General features: G+C 45.6%; 1 protein-coding gene across 3 annotated transcripts in view; it reads right to left on the bottom strand.

Annotated features, from left to right (window-relative positions):
- Positions 1 to 23,151, bottom strand: part of ADAMTS9 (ADAM metallopeptidase with thrombospondin type 1 motif 9) — a 79,338-nt gene that overhangs the window by 31,755 nt on the left and 24,432 nt on the right. For all 3 annotated transcript variants that reach the window (XM_053953545.1, XM_053953546.1, XM_053953547.1), the window contains exons 13-28: positions 17,265 to 17,446; positions 17,028 to 17,164; positions 15,845 to 15,962; positions 15,485 to 15,580; positions 12,768 to 12,934; positions 12,530 to 12,659; positions 11,835 to 11,961; positions 9,997 to 10,207; positions 9,117 to 9,281; positions 7,833 to 7,997; positions 6,860 to 6,979; positions 4,966 to 5,070; positions 4,653 to 4,820; positions 4,191 to 4,475; positions 3,383 to 3,544; positions 2,619 to 2,795 (exon numbers count right to left, since the gene is read on the bottom strand). In XM_053953545.1, the coding sequence (XP_053809520.1) occupies positions 2,619 to 2,795; positions 3,383 to 3,544; positions 4,191 to 4,475; positions 4,653 to 4,820; positions 4,966 to 5,070; positions 6,860 to 6,979; positions 7,833 to 7,997; positions 9,117 to 9,281; positions 9,997 to 10,207; positions 11,835 to 11,961; positions 12,530 to 12,659; positions 12,768 to 12,934; positions 15,485 to 15,580; positions 15,845 to 15,962; positions 17,028 to 17,164; positions 17,265 to 17,446 (2,515 nt within the window). The remainder of the gene's footprint in view (positions 1 to 2,618; positions 2,796 to 3,382; positions 3,545 to 4,190; positions 4,476 to 4,652; positions 4,821 to 4,965; positions 5,071 to 6,859; positions 6,980 to 7,832; positions 7,998 to 9,116; positions 9,282 to 9,996; positions 10,208 to 11,834; positions 11,962 to 12,529; positions 12,660 to 12,767; positions 12,935 to 15,484; positions 15,581 to 15,844; positions 15,963 to 17,027; positions 17,165 to 17,264; positions 17,447 to 23,151) is intronic.

Below are 23,151 nucleotides of genomic sequence, written 5' to 3'. Positions count from 1 at the left end.
CAGACTGGGTACTTCAGACTCCCTCTGCTTTAATTTGTACGTATTTTATAGTACTAATTTTACTGAAACTTGAGTAGTGCTAAGCCAGTCACATGATTGCAAGAAATTAGTTAACCAAACTTTGCAATTCATACACCTTTAACTGTGTTTGTTTAATCATTGAGAATGACAATTTCTGTTGGAGAACAAAGCAAGTAAAAGAAAAGCCAGATAAAAGATGGAACATTGCAGAACTGTTTCAGAAAATTTAGCAAAAGTCATCAAAACTAAGTATATGATCTGAATTTATCAAAAGAGTCAAGAAATCATTATACAAATTCATTTATGATTACATTCTACTTGTCTTTAATTTTCACTGTTCAACATTAACATTAAACATTATAAATGTATGCAATATTTATATAAAATTAAATAACAGTATTGGAAAAATAAATACACTTTTACATAAATACATAAATCCATACTGCTGAAAAGTTTCAGCTAATACTATACTCTTGTTTCAAAAGTGACCAAAAAAATATGGTAGTGACACTCCATCCCAACAGATGAAGTATGTACAGCTACAGAATGATGTTTGCAACCGACGACAGAGCTAAAGCAAATCCAGGTGATACCACACTAAAGGAGAAAAACTTGGCCGTTACTACCTACAGTAGTAGCACGAGGTAGACATACATGTGGAGTGTTCTGCTGGAGGGAATGAAGCCCTGGGGACCCCACAGATACTTCTCAGTCTTCAAACAGCTCTGGGTCTCCTATGTCAGAGCCCAAGGACATCTTGGTAAATGAGACTGAAAAATCAAATCAGTTCATGGCAATGACGGGGGCTCGGCCCTGCAGCCCCTTCCCCAGGGCTGTGACCCTGTGCCAGCCAGGAGGAGACACTGCAGGCAGGACAGGGTGTCCCTGCCCTCCACCTGTCTGCCAGATGTCCCACCTGCTCCCAGGAGAGCAAGGACAACCCACTGAGACTAATACAACAGAGTGGAGCCAAGGGAACTTTTCCTGGGTGAAAAGAAAACCATCAGACTAGAGGACTGCACCCTGTGTTTCCAACACTGAGAAGCAGGTGCAGCCTTGCGCCTGCTCCTCAACAGCCACGAAGAAGCTGAGTGACACCAGAATGAAACACAGCTCTGTCCAAACCTTTGGCTCTTGCAAATGGTCCAGCACAGGTAAAACAAAGTTGGCAGCACCTCCCAGCTGGCAAATCCTGCAGGGCAGCCAGCACACACATCGCTACCTCTGCTTACCTCACCTCGCTCTTCCTTAGCACCAGCCAGGTTGATGGACAAGGGGTACATTAGCACCTCAAATGAAATATTTCATAGCACTGTCTCTTGTACTGGTGAAGCACTGGATACACACCAGTTCAGCAGTTTTATGGCTATTGCAGAACTCACTGAGGTATGATAAAAATATTGAAGAGTGTTACTGAAGGCATCCATGTTACTGAAAGCACCCACAGGAGGAGAGCAGGTTTTGGCAAGATGACTTTCCAAACTATGACAATTAAGGAATTACAATACATTAAAAAACAGGCCTCTTTTTTCTTTTCCTATAAAGTGCTTTTAAATCAGATTTTTTTTAAAAATTGTCTTCAAATGCTTTTATAACAAAATACACAAAGGTGTTTGAAGGCCACTCCAAAATGGACAGGTCTGTGGTTTTCCAGGGCTCCAGAAACACCTCAGGTGGCACTTGCTTTGGTGCAGGTTCACAGAAAAGGTTGCTGCTCTGGTCAGGAAGAATTACAAAGGTGTGGCACCCAAAATAGCACCACAACCCTGTGGTTCGGGGTTGCTCTGCCCTCATGAAATCATCTCTGTAGCAGACTCCTCCAGCAGCAAAGGAGCAAAGTAAGACACCTCTGCTCCAAATACTATTTTGCTATTGGGAAACTGCCAGGGTTTTAAGCCTTCAACCTGGCTGATCATTTGCTGGCTTAGTGATAGAGCAGCAGCTGGAGATCAAGCTAGACAATCACTCTCCAGAAGCAGAGAGATACACGAGAATAGCTTACAGGTGCCTTGCACTGTACATCACAGTCTTATTATATACACAGGAACAGAAATAGAGCACAGGTGTGAATGCACACGTTTCTATGTAGGTCTGTGTGTGGGCATGTGCCCACATGCACACATATCTATACACACTTATACATGCCTGGAAATTGATGCCATTTAACACATTCTCCCCACTTCTCTTGCCTTTGGCAGAGAACACACCACTGCTAAACCAGTAGGTGCCCAGTGCAGTATTACCATTAAAGAGCAGAACAATTTAACTTCAATGGAAATGTACTGCTTAAATTACAGGTGTAAATCCATATGCAAAAACTTAGTCAGAACCAAGATTTGTAATGCACAGCACTTGCACAGTGTAATAAAATGGACAAAGGTGGCTACTTAGCAGAAAGTGCCTTTTAAATTAAAGGACCAGAGTTCCCCTAATGTAAGCCCTTCCTGAACAGGTGTTATTATGAATATATTGTAAATAATCTTCTGTAAGTGCAGTTTTAAGACATGAAACATTAGCACCTTGGTTTGAAGCAAATTAAATGTCGTTAGGGGATATCTACTAAATAGTTCATAAAGAGAAAGAGTTTATGGTCGTACCGAGCTCCAAGGACCAGCACTCCAGGCAGCATCTCTAGGACAGTCCTGCACATTGCACTGCTCTCTGTCTGGTGGCTTGTCAAGGATTTCACAGCTCAGATCCGGAAACCTTTCTCCATTAGGGCGCTGGCACACCACCAGCCGTGTCCTTGTCCCTGCTCCGCATGGCTTCGTGCACTGCAAGTCAGCAGAGGACAGAGCAATCACCGCTGGGACAGCAAAAATACTGCTCACTTGCTGCCTGAAGCACTAGCACCTCAAAAAACCAATGGTAGTTTCTGTTCCCAACTAACCCACTCCAGCCAAATCCCTCTCATGAGCCTCAGATGGACCTTCAGCTGCCTCAGCTTCTCTCCCCCTAAAGCTGTTCATGCTGCTCCACCATGATATTGCCCGACTCAATGTGATAATGGAGGTTTACATCTCCAATTGCTCATCTCAGACTAATTTTCAAAAGGGAGCAGCGCTTTTATTAAAAAAAAAAAAAAAGCCTTCAGTTAAACTAGGCTTCACTTAAAAAAACAAAAACAACTTCATTTTTGTAAAACTTACTTTTGCTTGGGAAGAAAGTTTTCCCATGACAAATGGAAATGAAAACACCGCCCAGCAACTGCTTGGGTTCACTCATTTATCAGAGGCTGCCCTTCAAGTTCCAATCCTTCTAATAAATGCCACCACAATACCCCTCTCTTTTCCTATTTTTCAGCCACCTGCTAATGAAAGTCTTGCCCTGGGCAGGGAGCCCAGATGGATGGTGCACTCACCTCTCCCCAGTTGCCATAGGCCCACTGAGGGCAGGGGCCAGATTCGCACGATCTCTGCTCCATGGGTTTGCTTTTCTCATCGCAGTTATTTGCAGTGTATCCATTTTCATCCTGGCACACCACGACCCGCCGCTGGAACCCCCCCGCACACGTGCTAGAGCACTGGAAGACACAATTGCACACAGCTTCACTGAGTCCAGGAATAAGTTTGCATTCCCAGCTCCTTCCCAGTGCCTTGCACCGTGGGAATGCACTGCTAGAAGTTTAATAGAGCTAACAGGCATTATTAAACTTCAAAACCCAGCTATTACTAATAGCAATGCAATGACTTAGGTGCTGACTAAGCAAAGAAAGTAAATGCCAGCCTAGTTTTAAGCAGGTGAGTAATCCCTGCTGCAGTGTTTGACATCCCATTTGTGCTTAATTCCCTTTAGAGATTTCCATGATAAAGCGTTGCATACTGCTTGCAGTGAGAGGAGCTGGCATCACGGCTCTGCTGTGCTTTGGCAACAACTCTGCACAACTGTAAATGTCCCAGGAGACAGCCAAGAAGCAGAGGCCAGCCTTTGCCTCATGGAAAATGATGTTGTCAGCTTTCTGCCTAGACTGCCTTGGAGATACGAGGTATGAGAGGCTGACAAGTGATGCCTGAGCCCTTCTGCAACACTTGCTTGTGTGAGCAAAGACCAGACAGTGGGGAGAAAGGTCCCTTTCTCTCTTCCCTTTGTGCTGACTTTAAGAAAATATGGATTTTGGGAAAGAAACAAAGCCCAAGAAAACCCAAGAATAAGAGAATCAGAGCACTTACAGCACCCCAGGGGCCTATCCTCCACTGATTGCCTCCTGGTATATGTGCACGGTTTCGGTTCGGGCTGCCCCCAGGGTGCGGTTTGAGGCGATGATCCGGATAGAGGAAAGGGGGGATGGGCCTGCCGTAGTCATGGCTGTTTGGATGACAAGGAGACATGGAGCAGTCTTGCTCGGTGGCAGGGAGGTCGTCTGGGTCACACTCGCTCCTATCCACCAGCTGGTCACTGTAATTGATGCAGATCACTTGTCGCGTTGCCTTACCTTGACCACAAGTCACCGAGCACTGCATTACAGTGGGAAAAGAAGACACGGTCACATTTCCAGTTTTGAAAAACAGCTATTGCTAATAATGAACAGCAGAAAACCCAAATAACCTCACTTATAAAAGGGCAAGCGCAACAGATTAATTAAGCACATTTCCAGCAATGAGGTCTCTTGCAAGAGACAGTGTGATGCTTACAGAGCTCCACTCCAAGGCCTTCCACTGCCCACATGGTGTCACGGTGCACATTTCTGTGGCTGATGGCTTTGGGAGGTGTAAACAAGCTGACTCATTGGCCACGGAGCCCTGGTCATCCCGGCAGCTGACGTATCTCATCCGCGTTCCCTTCCCGCATGTTGCGGAGCACTAGGGAAGAGCAAAGAACATTCCACTAGGAAGTTGCCTGACATACATTGCAAGGACTTTGTAATGAAAAGTTGGGCATATGCAGTTAAAAATATCACACTGTCTACTGTAAAATAATCCTGAAAGTATTATGATGTGTGCTTACCGGTGTCCAGGATCCAAATCTCCACTGTGTCCTGTGAATGCCTGATATTGCTCTCTTGGCTTCAGGACTATTTGGATGGGCAGGACATACAGCTACTTCACAGTCCTGTATAGAAAATACATGGGGAAAACAGGAAATAAAGAATTTGCAGATGTTTTGATTAAACCACCTCCTCTTCAATGTAATTATGAAGAACATGCAACATCTTGAAACTCCGTGACCTGCACGTGTTGTGCAGGCAGGCTTCCTCCCTGCATCCCCTTGGTGAATCAGCAAAACTCAGCATCAATATCCTGAGGCCTTCATATGTAGTACCCTATGTGGACTTTTGACTTATTAGGAACTCTACAATAGGGATCCCCATAACCATGTGCCATCTCCATGCATTAAAACCAGATGTTTTTGAGGCAAAAGATGAAAGTTCATTAAACGTTCTGGCATGAACACACATCTGCAAAACAGCAACTTTATCTTCCTTCAAAGCTTCCTTCCTTCAGTGTGAGACCTGCAGCCCACACAATAAAGGTTATGCTGCTGATTGCAGCCCTTTGATTCCCTGCAGCACACCAGACCACCTATATCCATGTGCTGATCTCCACCACACACCAAGCAATGTGAGGTTTTGGGGACAGACGTGTCATTCTGCTCAGTTTTTGTACAGTGCCTCACAGGAGGGCTCTGGTTCTGCCTGGACCTCCCTGGAGGTCTGGTGCCAGAAACTATGAACATCCATAACTTTATTCCATTGAGTACTCCTTGCCAAAAAGGAAATTAATAGTGATTGTCCCTGTTAGGGGGAGAGCAGCTTCTGACAAACGGCAAACCTGATTTCTGCTTTGCTGTGATTTCACTTATGCTGGAGGCACACATGCCAAATGATGGCTGATGACAGGTGGGTTTGTTACCCCTTGACTGTAGTGCAACTGGTCTCCATACATGGGAAAAACAGCTCCTTCCCAAATGTTGTGACCTTAGTTAAACTCTGAGTTCATGCAAGACTGAAGCTGCACAGGGCACAAGCACTACAATTCTCCTAGATGACAGATAGATGGTAATGTTCTGTTTTATTCAGCTCCTCCAGACACCTTGGATATATCCTCTGCTTGAATCAGGAATTTACATGTTTGCTTCCAAGTACACAGCATGGAAAGCCTCTTCAGCAAATTTGCAAAGGGTGTGCAACATTTCTTAATTTATCTGGCCAGAGAGGACATGTCTTGAACTACAGCTGTCACAAACATTACATTGTCACATGCTGCAGACAAGAAATTATGCCCCCTCACCATCATTTGTGGTGAGGGGCAACAGCAAGAGTCCTGCAGCCACATGAGCCCTGACCGCAGCCAGGCATCCTCGACTCCATGCAAGCCAAAGGAGGTGTCTGCTGTGTCAAAACCTGAACCTCTGAGGCCAGTAAATACTGTCTCAACCTTGTGGTCTCTTGTTATCCCAGATTCATCCACTGCAGCTTCTTTACCTCATGAGCTCTTAAGAGTCCAGCTTTAGTGCTGCATCTGAACACAACCTCACATCCCGTTGCATGACTAGAGCTCCATGGATATAAACCATAAGCAAAGGTAATTAATCTTCACCCACAAAGTCCTGATACCCTCATAGGTTGTCTGCTGCCTTTCTGCCCATCTGGTGCTTCAGAGTGTAAGGTGAACCACATGGAGAGGAGCTGGATGGGAACTCCCTGAACACAGTTTATCTATCCCATTTCTACCAAAGCAGTCCTGCATCTTTCCAACAATCATGAGCAGCCCAAGGTACTGCTCTGCAGGGCTGGCATTGAGGGCAAAGCTTTGCTGTAGCAAGATGTCCCCTGAATCTGTAGCCTGGATGCCTCTATACACACACTGGGAAGAGATGGAGACAAGAAAGTAGGATTTACCTGGGTATCTGTAGGCCTGGTTGCAGCATTACACTCATTATCATCCACCACTGACATGTAGGTGCCCACAACACACTTCACTGCTCTCATCTGGTAGCCTTGGCCACAAGTCACAGTGCACTGGGAGAAGAAGATGGGAGAAAAGAGCACTGGGTCTGAGTAAGTGCTTTGGTTAGAGAGTATTTATTAGCCCAACTTCTGTTTAGGCACGTAGCAAGAGCAGCAAAAATGAAAGACAGTTTCCCTTCTGGTTTCTCTCCACTTCATGCATTTCAGCTTTAAATTAGGTCAAAGTTTTAACTCGCTGCAGCCACCAGTGCCTTGCACGCTTCACTTGCTTCTTTGGGAATGAAGGTGGAGCACTGAAATGATTTACTTTGCTGCACACATTAGAATCAGAGTCTAGTAGAACCTGTATGATATGCTTCTTTAAAACTGGTTGTTCAGCCCCATGGTAGCATGAGCAGCTAATGAATAATTTTACTGATGGGAAATATGTCTGACTGGGACAACTGGTCTGGGTTTGTTGCTGTTTTTTAAGTCAAGAGCTAACAGCTTTGTGAAAAAGTAGATGCCAGAACACTCTGGGAGGAATGAGTAACTTATATTTAAAAAAAACCCTCACTAAACCAGAAAACATTAAAAGCAAAAAAAGTTATTTAATGTGAGGAGCTTTTCTGTGAAAATTAGGACATGTATTTATGCTCCTAAACATGGATTTAGTAGTGTAACCTTGGAAACCTCTTTTTTTGAAAATCATGGCCAATTCAGTATGACAGAGATTAAATTTAGCACAAAGGGCAGGTACTGTTATTGCTGCCTATCTGCTGAACCCAAGCAAACAGAGGGCTGCTTTGGTGTGCAAATCAATTAACACAGTTATGCTGCTGAATTTGGATGAAAGAGCAGCGCCCAGCCCAGCCACCCTTATCCAGGTCCCCCCAGTCAGGAGCCCTGTGGGGCTGTGTGGTACCTGTCCCCATGGCCCCACTTGCCACGAGGCACACTCCTGCTGCTGGCACATCTGCACCGACTCTGGCTTCGTCTTGGGGTCGCAAAACCTGTCGTTCAATCGATCTTCTCCAAACTGGCACCACGTCTGGCGGTGCTTGTGCCCTTTTCCACAGGTGACCAAGCACTGTGAGGAGAAAAGTGCAAGCTCAGGTGGTGCTGGGGATGCACTGCCAGCTCAGTACCTGCCCTGGCACTGGAAAATAAACCTGGAGACCTACTGCAACCACTGCTTAAAAAAATCCTGGTGCTGAAGTGCAACTCTTTAGCTAACATCAGCATGTCCTGGAAGACAGAGGAGTGTCTTGTCAACAAGAAGATTGCTCTCAGGAGCTAGTCTAGAGGAGGGGCTGGATCATGGAGACCACAGCAAGGCTAGAATCCTTCAGCATGGGCAAAGTGAGACCACAAAGGCTCTTGACTTCCAGCAGCTGTGAGACACAGGGCAAAGGCACAGCACTGCCCTGTGGGGTTTTAGCTGTGCATAACAGCGTGTTTCTAAAAAACTTGTTCTTTCTGAGTGTGCATTTTAAGGGTCTTGGCTTCTGCAGGCTGTGAGCCCTTCTTTCACTGCCCTGGCGTGGCTTGGACTGCCACCAGCTCGAATCAGAAGACACGTTTGGTAGAAAACAATCCCTGTTCCCATTTAATTGCTTTCATTATGCCCTAAAAGAACATGACTCACAGAAACAAGAGAAATTTGGCCACAATGTTGATGAGCATCCTTTGAAGACTGTTCTCCAGGACCCCTAGTCCTGCTGCAGAGACAAACCTATCATGATTGTTTTGTTGCATTGCAAAAAACACCAGCAGCAGTGGAAGAGGTAATAAACAGCAGAGAGGGGCTGAGCAAAACATCAGCAGGGTGCAATCCTGCCCTCCAGTGACAGCCAGAGCTGCCAGGGCTCTTGAGGACAATCTCAAGGGAAAATGAGGGCAGAAGGTATTTTTCTTCCCAAATGCACAGCAGAACTACAGAAAAACTGGGGAGAAATTACTGCAGGATTGCAGAGACATTAACCCCCTGTGGCTTTGCAGGGAGGAAAGTGGCTACTTGACCAGTGGTAACAAGGCCAATGACTTTGCTGCCTGTCTGAAGCCTCCCTGTGCACAGGCTTGCCACCTTCTGCAGGATGCACAAACAAATCATGACAGACGAGCAGGGATGGAGACACCTCTTTGCAGACATCAGCCCCTCAGGGTGGAGGACCAGCAGGGTGAGCCCACCTTGGTGACCAGCACCTACCTCGGACCAGTCACCGGTTCTCCACTGTGGGCACGAGAAGTCGCTGCATCGCTGCACTGTCAGCTTCTCCTGCTGGCTGCACTTGCTGTCGTCCAGCACGTCGTTGTAGGTGTTCACACACATGGCTCGCCGCCGCCGCGTGCCCCCACCACAGCTCTTGGAGCACTGCAAGGGACACACACCCAGTCAATATTTCCTGCCACTCTACTGCTATTGCTTCCTCCCTCTTTGCAGTTGCTGTGGAGTGACTGCAGGAAACCTCTGTAACAACATACTTTAAGTAACAGGCTTTTACTTTATGTATTCCTTTAAAAAGCTAATCTTGCTATGCTTAATAAAATGTCATGGCAATGTGTTTCACAAATTCATTTCAGGTTATAACCCCATTATTACTTTTACAAGTGTTGCCTTTCACTTCTCCTAAATGGCTGCTGTTCGTTTTCATTTTAAGAGAGATTAACTCTCTCTGACTAGCCAGCCCCCCTTCACTGTACCCTTCCTGGAAAACCCCAGGCTTGTCAATCTCTTGGTACCTGCATTCTTGCTCATACAAAAGCTAAGATGTGTAAAGGAAACAAATTTCCTAAGTCCTCTGATGACGACAACATGTCCTCCCCAGCTCCTGGCAGTGGTGACAGCTTTGATGGTAGAAGATAGCTAGCAGAGCTTCAGCTAATGAAGACAGATACTTAAAGTATAGATTAATTGCAGTGGAAGGTAAGGAGTACCAGGCTGATTCAGATTAAAGTGTCCTCCAGAGGAAGCAATGAAAGCAGAACCACTGTGGCCATATTTTACATACATTCTGTTACCAACCTAAACAGCCCAAGGTACTCCTGTGCAAGGAGCAGCATGCGCCGTGCCACAGAACATCCCTTACCTCAGTCCAGGCTGAGTACCGCCATCCTCCCACGTTACAGTCTCCAGTGCACTTCTCCCTCGTGCTGGGCTTGGCCTGGCTGTTGCAGTAGCGGTCGTCCACCTTCTCTATCTTGCCCTCCAGCCGGCTGTACTTGGAGCAGTAGATCTCCAGGGTGCGGTAGCCCAGCCCGCACTGCGCCGTGCACTCGCTCTTCCTCGCGATGTGCCACCTGCGCCGAGGACAGCAAACATCAGCCCCGGGCTCTGCAGGGAACGTGCTCGAGTGTGTTTGACAGAAATAAATAATGTATGCTCTTGAACAGGAAGTTTTGGCTCTGTGTCACACTTCCCAGTGCTATGGGACTTACAATTACCCTGGCATTGCTGCTTGAAGGGAAGGAACTGTCAAAAGGTCTTAAGCAAAAGAAAGACAGCAAAGCCACACTGTAATCCTTGGACCAGCCAAGGTGGCATGCAGAGTTCATGGCCAAGCAAGGAAGAGTGCTCTGAAAGCTTCTGAAAGCTTTCCACCCCATGTTCCCCTGCACCTGCCACCTCAGCATCTAAAAACTGGAAAATACAGCATCAGAAAATGATCTGCACAGGCTGGAGAGGTGTTCTACAATAAAGGACACCCACAAAGCAGTTTCAGCTCTCCAAAGGACAAGCAAATGACTTGCTACAAGATACTCAAGCCCTAGCTGTATCAACAGGGATTAGAGGTGTTCTTTCTTGACAGATTTCCACCCTGCTGCCTCCTCCATGAGACAGACAAAAAGGATGGTGCTGGAGGCCCCAAGGACCCACCTGGGGATATATCTCTCCTTCACATCAGCTCAGCTCTGGAAAGAGATGCTGGACGTGAGGCCTGATCCAGGGAGGTGCTGAAGACCCTGAAGCCAACAGGAGCCCAATGCCCCTCACACCTGGCAAGGGTGGCTTCTGGGGGAGGAGGCAGTGACATCCTCTTAGGAGTCCTGGAGACCCTTGGGCTGATGCCTGTGCCTGTACAGGGAGCACAGAGCCCTGCTCCCAAGCCAAGAGAGCAAACTCTATCACAGCCCAGAGAAGAATAAGATCAAGGGGATTTGGAATCAGTAGCTCCTGACTGGTGGGAGCCTCACACCCCTGCATGCTTTTCAGACTCCTGCTTTGCCCTTCTCAAGTTTCCAACCTGTTGCAATGGCAACAGCTGTTACCGCGACAACCCAGCCCTGCACAGCCCCGGTTTAACAGGGCTGGAGAAACCCCTCGGGAAACTCGGCCATCTGAATTGCTTCACCAGCGGCTTAATGCCACCACATTTAAGCCCCAGGAAGGAAAACAGATTGCTTTTTAAAGGAAAATGGGTTGTGATGATTTAGACTGTGCTCCATCAATTCCAGCTTGCCAAGAATTGTCTGGGGACAGCCCTGAACCCATTCTACACTTAAGCCTATTCTTTGCTTTAAATAAACAGTGATAAATCCAAGTCTTAGCTACATTTTTTCTTCAAGTATGTGTTGTCCCCCCTTTGCAGGCTCTATGTATAATGGCACTGATTTCTGATCCAGGAAGATGCAAATTTCAGGCCCTATATTACACAGAGAGATTTTTCAACATTAAGAGAATTTTTGTTATAGTTAGCTCTAATTGAATCCAGCAAGTGAAATGTAAAAACATTGAAAAGTGCCTTTCAAAACACCACTGGTGGACGACAATCGCTCTTGGCTGACAAAGAGGCAACTACCAATCCTTTTCTTTTTCAAAATCTAACACAGGCTGGTGAGAAAGGAAATTATGGTGAGAAGCAAAAGGAAAGAGGAGTAAATATTAAGTACACAATGTTATTTATATACATGGCTGAGCACAGTGCACCTTAATTCACATTCTGTGTTACAAGGCTCAGTGGTGGGGTCAGGCTGGGGAATTCGATCGCATCGCTGGTCTGACACCGTGAGCTGATCTGACTCTCTCTTACACACAGGCTTCCTTTTTCGTTCTCCTGCACAGAGAAAACCAGCACTTGGTTTGAGTCATGCAGAAAAGTGATCAGTTCAGTAATTTCTCTTACACCTTTCATAGTAGTGTTGAAGAGATCTTTAGGCGTGCTTTTCTACCTCTGTTGGAAGGAGAGAGGGGGTTTAAGACTAAGTGGAGCAGAAGGAGTTTATCGCAGATGGGATGGACACAGGCAGAGAGCTGCAGTACCCCACAAGGATGGGCTCTGAGTATTTAGCAGGGTGGGCACTGGCAATGATTGGATGTCAGACCCAAAACCAGACACTGGTGGATTTTGCAGACTTAGGAAATGCCTCTTGATATTTTCTGTGCTTCAGCTTCCTCACCTGCAAACCAGGTTCTGAGGCTCACCTGGCTGGGAGGGACTGCAAGGTGCCCTGCTCTGAAACGCAGAAGCACCTTGTAGGATGTTACCCTCCACTGCAGACCACAGAAACAATCGTATCCACAGGGTAAGAATCTCAAAGAAATCAAACAGAGAGGGATCTGTTTGATGCACTGCCCAGACAGCAAATGAATCCCGGACAAAACTACCCTTCCCAAGCACCCACCTTGGCAGAGCTTACTGCAGGGCTGCCATGGGCCATGCTCGTTCCAGTAAAACTGCTGAGGTTTGTCCTCAATAGGGATATTGAATGTATAACGAACATCAGGATTGTACAAATTACCCACTGATAAAACCTGAGAGGAAGAAAAATTAAGCAGAGTAAATCAACAGATATCACTGCCCACTGTTTTCAGTTCAGCAGTGCTGGGCAGACTTGTCCATACACACAACATATACTTCACCTGAAGTGTTATTTCTTGCTCAATCCGATCTGTAGAATTAATCCTTTCAACACTATTATCGGAGCCACTGTATTCGATCACAGCATTCCCAACTTTGATTTCCCTTTTAAACATACTGACGACAAAGTCTCCATTTAATATAAAGTCTCCTTGACTGTTAGATAAGGCTGCATAGGTGCAAAAAACAAGAACTAAAGAGGCAGAATTAACTCATACATACATAACAACGTGGGTCATGTGCTCTCAGAGCTCCTTTCTCTGGGGAGGTGGGGGGAAAAGCCCACTGGCACTCTCAGACAGAAAGGATGTAAAGTGAGCAGCAGAGCTCTTGCAGACATTATGCCTTCTCCTTTTTCCAGTGGAAAGCCTCCTAAAAATGAAGGCTGAACTCCTGAAACTGTTGGTAAACAGTTAATCCATAACCCAGTGCAGAGATATCCAAAAGGCATTCTGGGCTGGCTGCTGCAAGGAGCACACATAGGCTGTATCCCCACATATAGCACAGAAATAATCCTGCCCAAACCTTTTCATGAGCTGTATGGATAGGGTGGCTTCCCTGGTGTTTCCAGGTGTGTTCTTAGGGTAAATGTACGCACTCTAATTACCTAAACATAATTTTCTAGTATATAATTACAGGGAGTTTGGTCAGTATCTCCCCCTTTGTCTCCCTCTCCCTCCTCCCCCCGTACTTTTTATTATTCCAAATCTTAAGGTATGTGAGAGCACTGGAGGCTTAAAGCCTAAATGCTTTATAAAAGGAACAGTTTCCTGAAAACAGCAGTCTGCTGCACAACTTCACACTAATGCGATTATGTAGCTAATTTCCTAAGTTAGTTTCCCCACCATTTCACCCATCACAGCTATGTTACTAAAAAGCCCCTGTACTGAAAAATCTAAACACCAAAACACCAAAGGGAAGGTTTTTCCATCGAATGAGGAGAGATAATGAAGCAAAACACTGCTTAGTAGCAAAAAGACATAGATGCAGAAAACCTCACAAAGCAGAGGCTACACTCAACCAAGTTTCACACTTCAGAGGTTTTAATGTTATTAGGCAGTAGTAAAACTCATTAAAGGATTACTTCTCTTTTACTATATCTCCTATAACAGTAGGTACATCTCAGACTTGATGACAACATCAAATTCCTCCTAAATTGTTAAGCAACTACAAGGTTCACAGTAACTGAGGGCCCAAGATTTCACACTCAGTGAGCTGCAAAGTAAGTGGACACATGCACACTTCTCATTTGCTTCCAGTCAGGCCTAATGTGAAGAGATGCTTTCCCAGCAATATTAAAGCAACATTAAAGAAGATTTGACTTCATTGTTTCCCAAGAAGATTAAAGGCCCTCCAAGAAGAGCTGAGAAGTTTGGGGCTCCTTCTGGGGTGAACCAGTTTGAATATGCACAAAATAGGGAGGATTGTTTTTTCCAGGAAAGAGGAAAAATAAAATTTGGCTCCCTCCTCCAAGACAGAAAACTCTGAGACCTCAGTAACACTTTCTTGGTGCTGATGTGCATTCATGCTGCACCACCTCAACTTTTTGCCTCAATGAAGGGTCCAGCCACCTGGATGGCATTTCAAAGCAACCACCAAGGCTGTCAGCACTGCCTCCCTTTGGTGCAAGGTAGTCTCTGGCACTTGTTTCTCAAATGAGTCCCTATACCATTGATGGGCTAGGGGCCACGAGCCAACTCCCCTTTTTAACATACCTAGTTACAGGAATTTGGTGAGATAGAACAAGATGAAGTGCCCTGTTCAAAGATATAAGTACAGGATCCTGTGCCTCTGGAACACAGCTGGTGGTGCAAGGCACAGGGTGTGCAAAAGAGGAGGACCAGAGACTCTAAAAGACCCCACACAGGACGTAATGGCAAAATCAGCCTTCAACTGGGAAGTGTAACATCAGTGATGATGTTCATTTGTATTATCTCTGCTATTGAAGCCAAACAGAAATATCTACAGGGTGAGTTAGTGGTCATGATGGAAAACACATTCACGGCCATGCTAACAGCATACATGTGCATGTAACAGAGTGGTCTAACACAGCACCACAAGCATTTTCATCTGCCTCTAAAGACACAGCCACAGATCAGAGAGAGCAGTGATTATGAAATTCCAACAGCCAAAGGCCAAGTTACTGTTAGGTTTAAATCAAACCAACATCTTTGGTGCAGGGTATTTCTTTACAGTTATATGTCACTATCAGGCAGGGACAAGAAAGCCTCACTAAGTGAAATCAGAATTATTATGCTCAGAAGAATAGAAAATAATTTCTCTTTGTATGTGTTTACGCAAACATCTTTCAGGACATGGCACCAGCCAAAGCATGGTGACAGCAGAGATAAAGTTGCAGTGAGGAGACTCCAGGAGAGCTCAGAATCCTGTTTGGTTCCCAGCTTTGTCCCTCAGCTCCCACCCAGGCTCAACAGTCCTTCACAGCCCTAGACACACCCTAAGGGAATATTTCTTATAACTGGTGAACCTCCCAGACTTTGCAACTAGGATGGCATGAACAAAAAAAAAAAAAAAAAAAAAAAGGAAGAAGATAAGAAGATAAGGCTGAATGTTTGGCAGACATAGAAAAATTCTCACCAAGAAAATATCTCCCTCAAATGAAATCTTCAACCTCCCTAGCGGAGAGCTGCCAGTAGATACATCACTACAACCAGACAACCAAGGAGACTTCTGGAGTGAAATAAGGAGTACAACTCACCCAGGTAGTTGTCATCCTCTGGTTTCCCTGAGTAACTGTGCTGACGCACATCAATATTAGTGGCACCAGCTGGGATGCGAACCACAGTGTTATAACCTAGGAAAGATTCAACAGAAAGTCAAGGCCGTTACACAGGCATTTGATTTGCTTTCTACAGGCGAAGGGAAATGAGCTAAGTTACCTCACATTACACAAGCTGATACTTTTCATTTAGGGATAGCATAAATAGTTATGAAATGGAATATACTATAGCTAGAAGGATTTTGTGTTTTACGTCGGTGTTTTTGTAGATTAAGTATCATAATGGCTTTTATAGACCTACATTTTTTCACTATAAAGTTTTTAGCAACAGATTCTTACCATAATGCACTGTGTTAAATGTGCCTGCAACAGTTTTGCATGAAGAATTATCCCCACCACAAACACCACATTTATCTCTTCTTGCTTTTGAATTCAGCACATGATCACATCCAGCTTGCTTTAAGAGAAAAATTGAAAAAAAACAGATTGAGCAAATACAGACTAGAACAGCGTTGACAAATCTCCTAATTAAGGCACACAAAAGCTGTGTATGCAAAAGGCTGCAGTGAGATAAACTGGTTTGCTTCCCCACATTTTTCCACTGATTTACTGTGTGACCATCCCACGAGGTTTTACAACAAAAGGCTTTTTTACAAAGCAAGAATCAGAACAACTGTTTGCACCAGGTAATGCCTTCACTACAAAAAAATTCTTGCATCAATTGTTCCCATAGAGAAAAGTGTGAAGAACAATCGTGAATGGAAATGTAGGGCTCTGGGGCCTGATCAGGAAGAACTGGAGCAAAGCATAGAAGGAAGCAACACTGGGATTTAGGCTGAGATTCCACAGCCCTCAGTAACTTAGGGCAGATGTGTAAACATGTTCCACTTGAGTGTGTCCCAAGAAGAGCTGGTGAATGGTCTAGACTAAGATGAGGAGTGATTGAGAGAGATGAGGAGCTCAGCCTGGAGAAAAAGCAGCTCAGGAGAGACTTCCTCACTCTCTACAACTACCTGAAAGAAAGTTGTAGGCAGGTGGGGGTCAGGCTCTTTTCACAGGTAACAAGCAACAGGACAAGAGAAAACAGCTTCACATTCAACAGGGGAGATTTAGATTTGATACTAGGAAATAATTCTTCACCAGAAAGTTTGTCAAACACTGGAATAGACTGCTCAGGGCAGTGGTGGGAGTCACCCTCCCTGGTGGTATTAGAAGACATGTAGATATGGCATTTGGAAACATGGTTTAGTGGTGGACTTGGCAGTGCTGGGTTAATGGCTGGACTTGATCTCAAAGGTCTTTTCCAACGTAAATGATCCTATGATTCCATGTGTGGCTCTTCAGCAAATCTGGAGGCTGGCACAAGTTTCAGACCAGTTTAGGCTGACAGAGTCTGCAGATGCTGCTGGCATGAGTGAAGAGGACATGCCAACAACTGCCTGGAGCATGGTGCAGAAGCGCCAGCCTGCCTGGCCTACAAAAGTGCCATCTCCCTTTGGTGAGGAGGAGGGACAGTGATTACCCGGCAGAGGCCCTGCACGCAGATGTCGTTGGTGTCGGGGCCGCAGGGCGTCCCGTCGATGACGCGGTCCCGCAGCTGGTAATAGGCCGTGTTCCCCGCCACCCGGCAGAACAGCTTGCACCGATCCTTCATCAGGACTGCGGGGGGAGGGAGGGAGACCAGGAGCACGTTATCTGAACACCCTCACCCCTAGGCAGCAATCCAGGAGGCAGGATCTGCATCCCCCCCGCCACTTACTGCCGCTGTATTTGGGAACCCAGCGCACATTCGTGGGCAGCCCGTTGATGTTGAAGTGCTTCCCATCAAAGTCGGCACACTGCTCATCCCGGAAATCCTTCTTCAGCTTCGAGCACGGTTCGGTGTTGCAGGATTTAAACTTCATGCGACGACCCACGCAGTACTTCCCACCGTTTTTGGGTCTGCAGAGACAACATTGGGCTGGAAATGAGGGGAATTGCAATTCTGCAACAGGTTTAGTACGGTCAGGATTTGCAACAGCATTTTGTGGGCTCTGTCTTTCTGCATATATTTAATTAATATCCCAGGCTGACAAGCAGGAAATGCTATGGTGGTGTCTAACAAAAAAAATCCCACATATGCAATAAAAAGGGATGACAGAGAATATTTGCTTTCTGATGGATGCCATGGTAGTGAGAGAAACCAGAAAGGAAGAGCAACATCTTCCCCACCTGAGGATCTATTTCCACATTGAGGGATCCCACTCAGACCCATGTCTCCTTACAACCCCATCAGTCCTATGGCTTTTGTGGCTAACAATTTGCCTTTGATCTAGTGGGTTGCAAATAACTAAACATTACAGGAGAAAAGGCTTCCTCCCCTGCAGAGGCTGAAAGGTCAGACAGCACTTAGTCCTTCAGGATTTCTAGCCCCAAATGTTAAAAATGGTAATGCTGAGCACTTTGAAACAACTTTACCTGCGTATATTCCAGAAAGCACCAAAGACAGCCAATAAATAACTTACTCCCATTTTACAGCAGGATGACACTGGTATAAACTGGGAAGAGAGATCCTATCCAAGCCACATAAAACCCAGAGGATAAGCCCAGGAGAAGCTACCATTTTAAATTTCCTGACTCACAGATTCAGGGCTGTAGTCATAAAACTATTTTTTTTTCATATGTAGATGAAGCCTTTGCCAGAGAACATCACCCTGGGGACTGAAAGAGCCTCTCCCATTCCATCTGCCAACAGTGGTGCAAGAATGAGCTGCACATCAAAATAACCACCAAACCTACATCTTCTACCTACCCCCTGAAAAATGAGTGCCTGCAGTAGCAAGAAGTGCAATCAGAAGAGTGACTTGCCAGGCTCCAACAACTGTGCACCCACAACTCCTGCCTTCCAGGGCTGTTCTTGAGGATCATCTCTGCCTTGCCTGGGGACCAGGTGCCCATCAGTGCCCCAGGGATGCTGGCAGAATGCTCCTTCCCTTGGAGCTCCATTGTGAAGAAACACACACAAGGTTTGCACACTTGGAGAACCCTTCAAGATGCAGATGAATGAGTGATAAATGGGAACCACCCCTGCCCTCAGAACAGAGGTGCTCACCATGAGATCTCCACATTGGATACAGCCAGCACCTCTAACAAAAGAGACAGCACCTCCCTGCACCTGCACAGTGGTCTCTACACACAGTAAGTCAACAAGTTCCTGCAGCTGAACTGAATTTTTTAGCATCTCTGCACCTCCACCACTCAGGAAGCCCAGCAGTGCCATTTCTCCCACAAATAACAATTCTTCACTCTTAACACTTGAAAATTTGTTGTGACTCAAATAACAGAGTTCCTGTGAAACAAATGAGAGACAGAAGCACAGAACAGCTTGCTCTTGCCAAAAGATTGCCTGAAAAACCAGGAAAGGCAGGCAGACTTCCCACCACCCCATCAGCACCATACCAGGGATGATCACAGGAAAGAGTTGTGCCCTTGAGCAGCTGCAGGTGAGATGTTGAGCACCACCAGTTACACACGTGGGATTTTTCCTGCCAGCATCCTCCAGTCACGGAGATCCTCACTGCTCTAGTGCAGGCCCCTCTAGTCCTACCCTAAATGCCAGAGGGTATGATTTGTCCTCGGGCACAGCCCTGAGCAATAGCTAACAACACCATCTCTATCTGCTCTGAGGGCAGTTCTCACATGCCATCTGGAAAGTGAAATGCCTTTCACTTACAAAGGTTTCTGGTGTTTGCAATTAAACAAGTACCAGTGATAAAAAGCCCAAACAACTGTACAGTGACCATTGTAGATTCCTGATTACAGACTGATTTTACACCTTTACAATTCCTAATGGAGGAGTAAGTCTAAACCCTGTTTATACTGATTTAGTCTGTTGTCCACCTTGTTATGACAAACAACTTCAAAGAACTTACTTGATTACACTTGGGACAGCTCCAGGGCCATCCCAGCACAGCAGCTCCTGCAGACACAACCCGAACTCCTCCTTGCCCTGCAGGCACAATGGCAATTGCTGGGGGTTTCCCAATACCAGAGCCCATCCCGTGGACTATTCCCATGCAGGCACATAAGCTACCTCTGGCTACAAAGGGACATCTCAACCATATTACTACACAGCACACGAGGAACCTTCTTAATCACGGCAACAGCACACTCCAGACCTGGGTGAGTCTGAGTCATTCATGGGGGAATTAACAGGATTCATCATTTTCACTTCAAAAGCATTTCTACCTCTGCAGAACTGTTGCAGTTTGACAAAGCCTCTGAGTTATACAAACCCTTAAGAGGGCATTTCTTTTAAAAAAAAATGCAATTACAACATTCTTATGGCAACCACATTGCTTCCAATATAAATCATTTTAACTAAAATGAAACTCTTAACTATTTAGTTAAGGAGAACATGAAGAACATGCAGGAGTCCTTTTTTGTTTTTTTATAGGTATGTCTGATAAAATCCAAAAATCTCAAGCTACTATTTAGTTTTCTCTTCTCTAGACATGACCCCTGAGATTGAGATAACATTGACACATGGACACACCACAAACTGAAGGATGCTAAAGCTTGCCACCTTGTTGCAAACTGTCAGCTTTGTAACCCTGGCAGTAAATCTCCTTGCAGACAATGCTGGGGGCCAAAGCACACTGACACTTCTGAGACTTAAAAACAGCTCCAAACTCCCCTGACAAGTTTCAGAGTGTTTTTAACCAGCACTGCTTCTCATGTGAGGGACAGAAAGAGCTGACCCTGAAAAAGAAGTCACCCTCATATAACATCAATTTTCAGTGTAACGAAGAAATACAGCATACTTTGTTCTGTGTAATATTTTTATGGATCATCAACAATGTACCACAGAGACAGAAGGGAAAGCAGTACATGCATAGAAACCTCCTTGTTTTGCTTCCATTTCCCTTCTCTCTGAGTCAGCTATTTGACCAATTAACAGCCAGCGTGGAGCCAGTTTCAGTCCAGTATCATTCCCCTGACAAGGTACTGCACACACCCCAGATCCACTGCACCCCTCCCAGCACCCCAGAGACTCTCAGGCCTAGGGAATGATAGGGCCTCATCCCCATTCCCACCCCAACAGGTCTGAAATACATGATGCTTAATCCATCACCTTCAGCATTTTCACTTGCAGATTTTGAGGCAGCACCCAGCTCCCAGCAGTCTGGCAGCACCAGGTACAGACACCTGCCAAGAAGTGCTGTTTTTGGGGGTGCTTTGCACCTGCCCCATGGGCAGCAGCTCTGCCTGGGAGCACTGAGGTTGTCACAAGGAAAAGCCCCAGGAGAATTAACTGCAGGGCACATGTGTTCATCTGCACATTTGCCCATGTACCTGTGCTCATGCGTGACTGCAGAAAAATCTGTGAAGCTCCAGTGTGCACAGCTCAGTTTGAGATATCCTTCCCTGCATTCCAGGAAGTCCTAGGACTGGGAATTGGTTGGTGGCTAGCACAGTTATCTATACATGTGTTTGCATGTCAGGCTCAGACAGTTTTCAGCACAGGTGGATACTTCTGTGATGGACTAAAATGCAAATGTGATCTAACTCACATCCAGAGACAACACTCCCCTATCCAAACAGCCATTCCTGAAAACAGGGCTTCTGGTATTGACATGTTATCAAATATGCCCTTTCCCATAATTCTGCAACACGTCTTTCTTTGAAAACCAGGGTTTGCACCACAGACCCTGTGATGATGCACCACAGCCATGGGCTTTATCCACCAGCCAGGCTCAAATTCCCATGTGGGCAATCTCAGTGGGAAGGGTCTGGTCTGGTTAGCAAACACATTCCTTCAGGGCATGTCAAAACAGTCTGTTGCCATTCCAGAGGCTTACAGCTCTTCCTGCATCCCAGCAGGATACTCACCCATGTAGGTGTCAGAGCACTCTACAAAGAGAGGCAGGAGTTGCAGCCTTACTTTCTGTAGCATGGAGGGAATGGATGTAATTTTCAATGCCAGATTTAACACATTTTCTTACTGGATGCAAGATCCCACCCCAGATTCTCATGCACAGAAAAATCTTTAAAAAGCTAAACCAACTTTTAATATAAAAGACTTACTGAGATTTCAGGCCTTTTTCAGGGTATCTGGGTTGGGTTTGCTGCCTTCTACAACAGAGGAGAAACTGTCTCTTTTTGAAGTACTTTGAGAAGGGAAAAAGGCAAGAGTATCCAGTGGGGTCTCATCCATTTCCACCGTTTTAGCAGCCCCATGATAATGGCGACACAGGTGGTGGGAGCTCACACTATGGTGTCAAATTACAAGCAACAATCATATCAACAATCAGTGGAAAGCTCTGTGGATTGTGCCAGGACAGACTACTCCTCACAGAGACCTTGTGAGGGGTTGGAGAAGAAAGGCCAGTGCCAGCACAAGGCTCAGGAAAGGGGGCCTGGAAAATAACCACTATCAATCATAAGGATTCCTAAGGCAGCTTGGTGCCGAGTGTGTTTAGGTGCTTTTGCAAATATCAGCCACAGCAATACACCTACTGAAGCACCAGGATACAAAGCACAAGCTATCAGGGAAGATGGAATTTCAAATCCCTTGGCTAGCCTATAGGATAAAGGAGATTTTCTATCACAAAAAGCTATCAGTCTGAATAGATGCCTCTCAGAAGACAGGAATACATCTTGCTGACAGTATCCAAAGTTTCAGCAGCAGAGATGCAAAGATGCTTTGTTTTTGTCTTTCCATGGCTATCAAAGACCATATGGAGCGTGCTGACTCAGCACAGCCAGATGAGAGCCCTCTGCACTTGTGTTTTTCTTAGCATTGTTTTAATTAATGTGCTGGTGTCCTACTCTCTCAGCCTCAACTTTTGACACTTGCCCAGCTGTGCTGAGCAGCGTCTCCTGTTACCACACCACCACTGTCAGAGGTATAAACTCTCCCTTCTCCCATTAGCAGTGATGAAACTACACTATTGGCAATTTCCTTGGCAATAAACCATCCTACACCAGTGATGAGAAACAGGAATCTTTTTAAGACTCCTCAGTGCAACCAGCCCCACAGACCCTCTCCTGTCTGTATCTCAGTCCCAAATAAAAACCCAGAAAGCCTCCCTTGTTCTGCAAGAAGGCATTTAAACAGAAACCAGCACAATTCCCAATTTACGTAAACAGGCTGCCTTCATACCAGTTGCTCAAGCTATTGCTATTGCACCAGCTACATATTTGTCTCCTTGAAGCTCACAGCAAAATTCCCTGCCATTTCAAATGGTGCAGGATTTTGCATTCCAGGCTGATAGCAAACATTTTTGAGTGCCACTTTTTAATGGGTCACAGATTTCTGCTGAGGTTTGGCTAGTCTGCACCAGCTGAAACGTAACTGTATAAAGGATCAGCTGCAAAAGCAGCCAAAAGCTGAAAAACCAGACAAAGCAGGAATAAAACAGTAGAAAACATTATTATAAAGCCCTCTAGGAACAGCTGCAAAAGCAACTGAATCCGGGGTAAAATGGTGAAAAAGGAAGGCTCCTTCCTTTCTCCCTCCTTTCTGAATCACAGCTTTGGAGAAAGAAAAACACCTCTGGAAGTGGGACCCCAGCTGTGCCTCCACAGGAAAACAGAAGGTAATAAACCCATGTAGGTATCAGCTTTTTATCTCTCATTGTTGAATGGATCCCTTTTTAGAGCAC

This window comes from Vidua chalybeata, chromosome 12, assembly GCF_026979565.1.
Source record: "Vidua chalybeata isolate OUT-0048 chromosome 12, bVidCha1 merged haplotype, whole genome shotgun sequence".
Taxonomy (NCBI): Eukaryota; Metazoa; Chordata; class Aves; order Passeriformes; family Viduidae; genus Vidua; species Vidua chalybeata.
This window is presented reverse-complemented; position numbering and strand designations above follow the sequence as displayed.